Source organism: Phaethon aethereus, assembly GCF_964289735.1.
Source record: "Phaethon aethereus genome assembly, chromosome: 5".
Lineage (NCBI taxonomy): Eukaryota > Metazoa > Chordata > Aves > Phaethontiformes > Phaethontidae > Phaethon > Phaethon aethereus.
Genome location: NC_138579.1, coordinates 3,910,371 through 3,921,415, shown reverse-complemented (window position 1 = coordinate 3,921,415; position 11,045 = coordinate 3,910,371). Strand labels below are relative to the sequence as shown.

General features: G+C 47.1%; 1 protein-coding gene across 1 annotated transcript; it reads right to left on the bottom strand.

Annotated features, from left to right (window-relative positions):
- Positions 1 to 236: 236 nt before the first annotated feature.
- Positions 237 to 6,751, bottom strand: TMX1 (thioredoxin related transmembrane protein 1; the record flags this gene model as incomplete). Its single annotated transcript, XM_082000984.1, has 8 exons — positions 237 to 415; positions 1,175 to 1,244; positions 3,006 to 3,107; positions 3,196 to 3,241; positions 4,869 to 4,997; positions 5,522 to 5,567; positions 6,378 to 6,493; positions 6,609 to 6,751. The coding sequence occupies 8 exons, from the start codon at positions 6,749 to 6,751 to the stop codon at positions 237 to 239; spliced, it is 831 nt and encodes a 276-aa protein (XP_081857110.1).
- Between the last annotated feature and the right edge of the window lie 4,294 nt (positions 6,752 to 11,045).

The following is an 11,045-nucleotide window of genomic DNA, read 5'->3' as shown; positions in this document are numbered from 1 at the left end:
TTATTTCTTCGCACTTCTCTGCACACAGGCAGGAGAAGTTCCAGGTATTTGCAACAGTGTATTTTAGTTTTAAATAACTGCTGCCAAAGATGCTTTTTTTTTTTATTGAATTCACGAAATGCATCAATATTACCATGACAAGAATCATTCTTTTCTTCAAGCTGAGCGATTTGACATTTAGCTCCTTCTAGTGTTTGAGTTGGTGACTCAAACACCAATCCTGGATGCAAATAAAGCTAAGACTTATCCACTGTAGCAGCAGGGTTCACTGTGCGCTGCCTTACAGCATTCAGTGACGAGTTTCTGTTGGACACCTCTTTATCATCCATTTCATCATCTGAGATATCTTCCTCATCCGCTTCTTGCTCTTCATCCAGCTTTTTCAGCAGCTGAGCTGACTCTGGAGCTAGCTTTCCTTAAGGAGAAAAGAAAACATGCATAAACAAATAAATACCATTACCATGTGAAATAAACTTTTTTAACATCACGGGCTAGCACAGAATTTTAATTAATTTAATCCAGGCAGCACTTTTCAGTATCACTCACTTAAGCTGCTTTCTCAGGTAGAATTGTTGCTAGCATGAAGTTACCCACAGGTCAAGTATTAACAGATTACAGACTACCTAGATGAGGTAATATAAAACTTCCTCCAACTTTGGGAAGAAAAAACAAAAAAAAGAGTCTGGTTCCTACAAAGCATAAACCAGCATTCCAATGTTCTTCCATGACTTTTTAAGGTTACCTTGAAAAATTCCAGACACTAACCCCAAACCGAATCACTTACTATGCACAGAAATGCAAATTCACTTTTAATCCTCACTTTGGCCCTAAAACTTATGCAAACCCCCAACTTATCAACACCGAGAACTCCACTCTAAACTTCTGTCTCCTTGCACATACGGAGTTTTGTATCTTGCAGGTATGAAAATGCTGTAAAAACATTTTTCTATGTCCTAAAAAGAAACTTTTAAAAATAGTTTAGTTTTAGCTAAATAAATAGAAACCCAGTATAAACACTAAAGGCAAACAGCTGCAGGTAAAGCACAGCATCAATCAGAAGTATAAACTTCTACACCACAACTCACGTACTGCAGACACAAGTTACATACCAATACTTATTTAATAAAGATTTACCAAACAGCTTCACTGAATCAGAAGTATACAGTGGGCTTACTTGAATGAGGGTACTGTGGCGGTCTGTGCCTTTTGGATGGACAGACACAGTCTGCTAAGAACACCATTACCTAAAAACAAAGAAAGACAAGTTTAAACCTCTAAACATCCTGCACATTGGAATCATAGAATCATTCAGGGTGGAAAATCATCCAGTCCAACCATTAACCCAGCACTGCCAAGTCCACCACTAAGCCATGTCCTTAAGCACCACATCTACAGGTCTTTTAAACACCTTCAGGGATGGCGACTCCACCGCCTCCCTGGGCAGCCTGTTACAAAGCTTGACAATCCTTTCAGTAAAGAAATTTTTCCTAATATGCAGCCTAAACTTCCCCTGGCACAAATTGAGGCCATTTCCTCTCGTTCTATCGCTGGTTACTTGGGAGAAGAGACCAACCCACATCTCACCACAACCCCCTTTCAGGGAGTTGTAGAGAGCGATGAGGGCTCCCCTCAGCCTCCTCTTCTCCACATTGAACAACCCCAGTTCCCTCAGCCGCTCCTCATCAGACTCGTGCTCCAGACCCCTCCCCAGCTCTGTTGCCCTTCTCTGGACACGCTCCAGCACCTCAGCATCCTTCTTGTAGTGAGGGGCCCAACACTGAACACAGGATTCGAGGTGCGGCCTCACCAGCGCCGAGTACAGGGGCACAATCACTTCCCTACTCCTGCTGGCCACACTAGTGCTGATACAGGCCAGGATGCTGTTGGCTGCCTTGGCCACCTGGGCACACTTCTGGCCAACCAGCACCCCCAGGTCCTTTCCCACTGGGCAGCCCTCCAGCCACTCCTCCCCAAGCCTGTAGCATTGCATGGGGTTGTTGTGACCCAAGTGCAGGACCTGGCACTTGGCCTTGTTGAACCTCGTACAGTTGGCCTGGGCCCATCGATCCAGACTGTCCAGATCCCTCTGCAGAGCCCTCCTGCCCTCCAGCAGATCAACATTCCTGCCCAACTTGGTGTCGTTGGCAAATTTACTGAGGGTGTGCTTTATCCCCTCGTCCAGATCATTGATAAGATATTCAACAGAACTGGCTCCAGTACTGAGCCCTGGGGAACACCACTTGTGACTGGCCACCAGCTGGATTTAGCTCCATTCACCATGACTCTCTGGGCTTGGCCGTCTAGCCAGTTCTTTACCCAGCAAAGCGTACAGCTGTCTAAGCCACGAGCACCCAGTTTCTCCAGGAGAATGCTGTGGGAAACAGTGTCAAAGGCTTTACTGGAGTCTAGGTAGACAACACCCACAGCCTTTCCCTCATCTGCCAAGCGGGTCACCTTGTCATAGAAAGAGATCAGGTAAGTCAGGCAGGACCTGTCTTTCATAGAGCCATACTGAATGGGCCTGATCACCTGGTTGTCCTGTACGTGCCATGATGGCACCCCAGGTGATCTGCTCCATAACCTTCCCCGGCGCCGAGGTCAGGCTGACAGGCCTGTAGTTCCCCGGATCCTCCTTCCAGCCCTTCTTGTAGACGGGCATCACATTTGCTAAACCTCCAGTCAACCAGGACCTCCCTGGTGAGCCAGGACTGCTGATAAATGATGGAGAGTGGCTTGGTGAGCACTTCCAGCGGCCCCCTCAGCACCCTTGGGTGGATCCCACCCAGCCCCATAGATTTCTGTGTGTCTAAGTGGTGTAGCGGCTCCCTAACCATTTCCCTGTGGATGATGGGGGCTCCATTCCACTCCCCATCCCCGTCTTTCAGCTCAGCAGGCTAGGTACCCTAAGAACAACTGTTCTTACTATTAAAGACTGAGACAAAAGCAGCATTAGTATAACACACAGTAGTCACAAGTCAATCTCTTGTTTCAAGTGCTTCACTTACAAGTCCCAGTATCAGTCCCGAGAATAGAGTTGCCAATGCAAAAACAGCATACGAGCCCCAGACTGGCATTCCAATTTTTTCCGTTAAATAACTATGGCAGTGCTGGAATAAAAGACAAGAGGATCATTTCAGAAACAGCTGAATATCATGTCTGTTAAGAAAAAAATAAAGTAGAGATCTAAGCACATACCCTGATCCACATTGACAATTGAAACAAAGCTGACATACTGCTCATCCTGAAACAAAGCAGAAAAGCGTAAATGGAAACATCTTTAAGCCAGTCACATACCTGTACCTTCTGATTTGCCTGACTGGTCATTGCTTAGTCCTGCATTGAACAACTTCCTGCTCATGTCTAGTTTCCCTTCTAACTACATTGATTTTTATCTTCTGATTTGTCTTTTACTTCAATAAACATTCGTTCTCCATGAAGCTACCTTCCGTACCAACATGAACTTTCATAACATTCCACATATGGACAACTACAAATTCACAAAACTCCTTGACTTGGATCTGCTAACATATGAGTTTCAGTTACTTTTGTTTATGTTCTAAGTTATATTTGGACCAACAGTCTATGAGAAGCCAGCTGGAACTCTGTTCAAGATATTAAGAATTAAGCATCTGGAGATTTTATTAAAACAAAAAATTAACCTATTAGAAAAAAATCAGGTTATGTAAGAACTGAAGTATCTTCAGACCCTTAAGTTTAACTGTATTTTACATACAAGTAAAAAGATATCTGCCACGTATATCCTGACGATTCTGACATTTCCCTGTTATTGTGAAACTTCAGCATTAAGTGTTCACTATATGTAAAGGAAAGGTGAATTTGAAACATTAAGCCAACCTAGGCTGCTAATGAATAAGCCGCAGAAGCAGCCTGCATACCGATTCAGCATGCACAAGAAACAGAGCTGGTACCGTACACTTCTAATAGAAAACTTAGTAATCCTAAAATTAGTACCCTATTTCGCTCATTCCTTGGTACGGGCCAATACTTTGTAGGAAATCAACCACACAGTTGAGATTCAAACAGCACTGCGAGTAGACAAAGTAACAATGCTGAGCTTCCTAGAAGAGACACAAGAAATGCAAAACTTCAGTCTAGCATAACACTTCATAAACTAAACACCGACTGCTACAGTACAGTTAGCGCAGAGGTGTTTCAGCCATCATTGCTCTAACAGAAGAAAAACCACGAACAATTGGGTTCATTTGCCTCAACCAGCGGTGTCCCCTACAGGCTTTATCACTCAGCTACTCAACTACTCTGAAACCACCGCACAGCATATGCGGCAACAACTAAAAGCACTTCGAAGCCACAAAACTAGAAAGAATTCCAAAGAGCATGTTTCTTCCAGACTACACAGTCTCCCCACTTTTCCATACGAAGGAACCTTCATCATTCCACTCTGCTTTTCACTTTGCCACAGATACATCTTCTTAAATGGCCACCCATATCTTACAACTATGTTGCTACATTATTTTCCAGTTTTTCCTAGACTTTAGCTGAACAAAACATTTTTCTGCTGTATAATCAAAGAACTTCAAGTGTCAGTAAGTTACCTACAAGAGCTTAGCAAAACAATACACCCACCTGTAACTATTTGAAGCCTTAAAGTAAACCTTGCTCAAGACATCTTTGCTATGCTTGTGCACATAATCCTCCCACAGCTGATGGAAGAGGCATGACCACCCATCCACCACATTCACATATTTCTTACCAGCACAGAGCTGCTGCACAAGCTGTTAACTAGGAGGCAGCACCAGGTGCGGCACACCTAAGGACCTGTCCCAGCACGTCCTTAAAGTGTGCGTGTTTGACAACAAATTGTTATAAAAAATCACACCAAAACTTACAGGAAAGAGGAAGGACCAAACCATGATGAAACTGGTTCAATAGATTTCCATTCCTGGTCACTGATGAAATTTATGAAATCAGTTTTAGTTCTTGCACCCTGGTATCTCCTGAACTCTCCATCTTTACAGCTGTAAAACAAAAAGTCCTTTACTTTAGACAGTCCAAGCACACAGCGTTTGCCTCCACTCCACTCAACATCTTCTCTTCCATCACCTTGCTTTTTTTATTGCCTTTTTTTTTTTGTTGTTGTTGTTGTTTAAGTTTTACTTTGCTTTAGATGATACTGGCTCTAAAATGTTTTCCAAAAATTTTGACTACAAGTATTTCTAGAAATCCTGACTCCACGTGTAGCTTGGCTAGCTTTAGGTTGCGATTCCATAAAAAGATAATGATCTTCCTAATGCACTTGCCACACAACTGCATTAAGGGATTGCAAAACAGAAACACCCACAAAAAGATAGAATAAATAAGGCCTGAAGGGAAAAGAAAAAAGTAACTGGCAGTACTGTAAGGTCTCAGCAGGTAAGGCAGTGGTTGCCTCTTGTAAAGAGCATTCTTAAAGAGCATGGTAAATCTTACTCGTTTGCCCCCCCAAAAATGGAAAAAAAATGTCCTGTCTCCTCCAAAAAATCCTGTTGCATTGCATACTTACTGATAGATGGTAGGAAGAGCTGTTATGATAAATCGTCCACTTAATCCTGTAAGAGGAAAGCTACTTTCAGAATAGTAGAGCACTCTTACGTAAAAAGCAAGAGATGTTATTACACACACCAAAATAAAACCAGCTGCTTCCAGGTATCAATTTTTAAATGCGATCAAACGCAAACTTGTGTGTATCAAAGTACTGTACACAGTCTAAAAGAAAGGTCCCTGGACAAAGGTTGAGAAAGTTTCACTATGGGGAAAAGAGATGTCCGGGGATAACTGTTCTACTTGACTGTTTTGGCTGTACCTCTTCAGAGAAAGATACTCTCCTTCTCCCCCATGATCTGCAACCTCCTGTGCTTGCAGAAAATAATCCAAACGAGGCAAATTTTAAAAATTCTTATGTGACTTTGGAAAAAAGTATCAGCATGAAGAAGGTCACTTCTACAAACCCCACACAGACATGAGGGCAATTCAGAGAAGTGAGCTTCAGCTGAGGGAGACCAGGCTGCTTGCAGTCCCGTTTGGAGGGAGGTACTACTGCAGGGAAGGCTGAAACCACATTTTTCACTCTGTATGATGCTTAAAAAGTAAGGTCAAAGATCTCCTTGAAATCCTCCAAGTCTCTAGAGAAACCTCCTTGTTTCCTTTATCTACTAAAGAAAACTAGACTGCTCAGTCTATGTACAGCAATCTGCCTTCAGAAGAGATCAGGGAAAGATCTTTGCGATTCCTATTGGTTCTGGTTATTTTCTAAAATCACACAGGCTTGCACCGAACCTTCTCCCCTCGCGTTCAGCAGCCCAGGGCCGCGGGGCGGGGGGGGGCTCAGGAGCGCACAGCCGCCCCCGCCAGACTCTCACCCGGCTGCTCCGTGACATCCACTTTGGCGATGTTCACTTCCAGGTCCTCGCCCCACTCGGCGAACTTCTCCCACTCGGGCTGCAGGTTCTGGCAGGCGGGACACCAAGGGGCATAGCTGGGGGCAGCACAACTCTGTCAGTAACAGGCACCGCCCGGTCCCCCGCGGCCTCAGAGCGGGCCGCCGAGAGACACCCCCCACCCCGAGCCCCGGCAGCCCCCTCCCGACTCACAACTCCACCATCCACTCGCCCTGCAGCAGCTCTCGCCACATGCCGTCCGACAGCACCTTCACTGCGCTGCGCTTCCCCAGTGCGGCCGCGCCGGCGGCCAGCCCCAGGCACAGCAGGGCGTACAGCCGCCCGGCGGCCGCCATCTTGCCCCACCGCGCCGCGCGCGCTTCCGCCTTCCTGCAACGGCGAGCGAGAAGGGGAGGACGGGCTCAACCGGCCCACGTGCCCCTCGGCACGTCACTACTGGCACCGCCCCCAGGCCTTGGCGCCTGCGCCCCTCACGCCTTCAGGCGCACTGCGCGTGCGCAGAAAGGAGGGTTTTTGCGGCCGCTTGTTTGGGCGGGGCACGGAAGACCTGGGGGCGGGCTCAGGATGCGCGGCAGCCTATAGAGCGTCGAGTTGTGGCGGCTAGTGGACACCGGGCCTGGCCAATGGGGGGGCGCCGGTTCCTCCGCCGCTGCTTCTCGCGGTGCCGCCCCGCGCGCTCTGTTCCTCACAGGCGGCGTGGGGCGGGCGTGCGCGCGCGGCGGCTGGGGCGGCTTCGGTGACTCCTTTCTGTGGCAAGGCCCGCTCTCAGCAGCGCCCGGGGACACGGAGCAGAGCCACTCCTTCCCCCTGCTGCTGCGCAGGGGAGGGCGTCTCCACAGGGACCCCAGCCCCTCAGCTGGACAGCAAGGGGACCCACGCAGGTCGCCTGCCCTCCATGCCCAGTGCATGCTTCTTCCTTCACCTCCTCTCGCACCCTGACGGCAAACAGGTGAACAGGAACAAAAACAGCTGCAGCAAATGCTACAGCTCTGTTATTTCCCTGTGCCTGTTTCTTGCCTGAGGAATGGGAGAGAGCTCTGGGCACTTGGGGCAGATTGTGGCCCACAGTCAGGTAAGGAAACTGCTATAGAAGGAGGTCACAGGGAGAATCAGAGAATCACAGAACAATTAAGGTTGGAAAAGACCTTTAAGATCATCAAGTCCAACCATCAACCCAACACCACCATGCCCACTAAACCATGTCCTGAAGTGCCATGTCCACACGTTTTTTGAACGCTTCCAGTGGTGGCGACTCCACCACCTCCCTGGGCAGCCTAGTCCAGTGTTCCACCACTCAGTAAAGAAATTTTTCCTAATATGCAGCCTAAACTTCCCCTGGTGCAATGTGAGGCTGCTTCCTCTCATTCCATCACTAGTTACTTGGGAGAAGAGACCAATCCCCACAGCACCACAACCCCCTTTCAGGTAGCTGTAGAGAGCGATGAGGGCTCCCCTCAGCCTCCTCTTCTCCAGACTGAACAACCCCAGTTCCCTCAGCCGCTCCTCATCAGACTTGTGCTCCAGACCCCTCACCAGCTTCGTTGCCCTTCTCTGGACACGCTCCAGCACCTCAATGTCCTTCTTGTCGTGAGGAGCCCAACATAGAACACAGGATTCAAGGTGCGGCCCCACCAGTGCTGAGTACAGGGGCACGATCCCTGCCCTGCTCCTGCTGGCCACACCATTGCTGATACAGGCCAGGACGCTGTTGGCCTTCTTGGCCACCTGGGCACACTGCCGGCTCATGTTCAGCCGGCTGTTGACCAGCACCCCCAGGTCCTTTTCTGCCGAGCAGCTCTCCAGCCGCCTCTCCCCAAATCTGTAGGGTTGCATGGGGTTGTTGTGGCCCAAGTGCAGGACCTGGCACTTGGCCTTGGAGAACAGATTCCCCTCACTCCAACCCCTGCTTCCCTCTCCTGCATCTTTAGTTACTTATGGCAGAAAGTAACTTAGTACTTGAGTACTTCGTTCTCAAGCAAAAGTCAGGAAAAATGTCACTGGTGATGAGCAGACAAATCCCACATCATCTCACAGCAGGCTGTCAACACCTTAGGCTTTTCAAGGGAAGGAACCTCTTTTTTCCATGTGTACATCGTTTCTCTGCCACAGTTTTCTCCAGCTTTTGGTCAGGAATGGCTGTGGCAATGTCACCTTTCCTCTTCTGCCTGGATCACTTCTTTCCCTGCATCTTTCAAAGGGGCCTTTGCCATCGTTTCATATCCTACAATTTAGGACCTTGGCAGGTGGAGAGAGCTGGTCTGCAGCAGCCATTAAAGCAGTGCAGGAAAAAGAATAAATCAGTTTTTGGTTTGGTTTTTTTTTTTTAATTTTGGCAACTTCTCTATAGTACAAGGTGTATGTTCTTTTCTGTAGAAGAACACTAAGGCATTACTAAGGACTTGGTGAAGCTTGTTATTCATTGATTCTGGTTTCAGTAATAAATTACTGCTTGCAGCACTCTCCCTGCTCATCACTGTTCCATTTTAATCATAATTTAATTTTTTAAATTTGTTAGTGATAACCCAAGAATACCTCCATTCTGCATCAGTCATGAGATGAGATGCAAAGAGCTGTCTTTGGTTCTTCAGGGTAGCAGTACACATCCTGATAATTTAAGATACGTTGAAGAATAAGTGCATAAACAAATGTGTTGCGTTACCATGTTGAGCAGAGGTTGGGTGACTACTTGCTTTGATCTACATCCTGGGGAAAGTGGCTAGAAGCATGATCCCACGTTTTATTCACGCTGAATAAGAGGATGATTAAATATTCCTTTCTTCAGTGCATCCAAACAGATGACTGCATGGAGGAAGAATTTGGTTTAATCCATGTGCAGGTTGATAAAAGAGAAAAAACACGACGGTGTACTGGCAACAACAGAAGCAATTGCAACACAGCCTTTAGACAGCACCACAGGAGAGCTTTTCTGGGGCTGAGGCCCGTCTGGAAGGCCCGTCCCACATGTGGAACTGTGAGACAGGAATTTTGCCATTTAATGATCCCAGACTCAAGGAGAAAGGAGCTGCTAGAAATTCCTTGTAGATAAGGAGTAGCTTCAAAGGCACACCAAGCTCCCTATGGAAACAGCCTGACCCTGAAAAGTATGACTTCATACCTCCTTCACTTAGTTCCAGTAATTATTTTAAGGGTGATGACTGTTGTGAATTACTTTTTATCTCCATTATTATTGCACTGACATTGTCTTGTTTCTTTGTAAAGTTTTAAAGCATTTGAGAACAAGAAGGCCTTGGCCATATCTTTATGCATTCTTCCTCCAGCCTGTTCACCTCAGCCCTCCCAAGATGTATGGAGAAATGGCTGCCACATATTTCAAGATTCACAGTAGAATAAAGAAATTTAATAACCAAACAAACGTGAGATGGCTCCGAGTGACCTTAAGAAATGAAAGATCTCCTAATGCTACCTGTTTTCCCTTCCTCTGTAGCTGCTCTGTTATTGTGACTTGAGATCTGAAAAAAAATGTTGCTTTATGACTTACTTTCAGAAATGTGCAGAGTGTGGAGGAACAACACTGGTTTAATCAATTAGTCACCACAGCCCAATCCCTTCTTACCCTCATGCTTGCTTAGAGGTATGAGACTCCTCCACGGGAGCCATACCAGATACTTTTATGTTCACGAGGCTGCAGAGCCCCGTGACTCTGATCTTGACCAACCTTCAGTGCCTCCAAGGCCATCCTGGCACCGCCTTCCTCTGCTTAGTCCCTCTAAAGAGGGGTCCTTGGGCTCCTAGGCAAGGTTCTTCCCCTGTGCAGGTGGTGGGGGTTAAATTATAGGCCAACACATGTTAAATAAGTTTTACCATAGGTCCTTAATGTTCTCTCTTATTGCAGAGTTTGTCCACACCTCCTCACATACTGAAGTGAGAAAAAGGCATGGTCCTGCCTGCCGGAGGTGCTGTGCTAGTGTTAAAATTCAGTGATGGTGTTTGCAGAAAGCAAGATGTTTGTCTGCTGAGATCTCTGCTGAGAACAGTTGCCTTCACAACCGACATTGGCTTCCAGTTGCACCACCACTCAAAGAGAAAAGCAGGATCATTGGTGAAAACTCGCCCGTGCCCCCAGGACTGCTGGCAGGCTGGCCACAGCCTCCCTTTCGGCAAATCCTGATAACTGTCCATGTCCTCCGAGAAAGACCCAAGCGGCAAAACACCGGCTCCGCTGGTGGGACGAAGTTCTGGTGCTGGAGGTCAGAAGGTGCAAACGCCTGTTTGTAAAACCGGTGCAGAGCAGGGGCTTTCTCACCCGGTGGGGTGAGCTCTGCAATGGTGCATGATTTTTTCCCCGATTAGTGATTTTTTTTTTCATGTTCTTTTTCAGCACTGCCACACGGCGGCAGAGTTGAGGCTGCTGCTAAACGGGGACGAGACTGAATGTTTAGAAGAAAATCCTCTTTTCTTAGAAATTACTGGGCTTTCCTGCTAGGGGCACCCTGTCATCTTTCAAGGTATTAACGTGGAGGGCTTTTTCCTTGTCCAGTAATACTCCTAGTCGTGTTTTTAGATTGTTTTTCTAAGGAGTTGAGGTAGAGGGGATTTTGTGGTCAGTCAACAGTCCCTCCCCCAACACGCAACCACAATACTGCTCATCATTTTGGCCAAGGTTGGGAT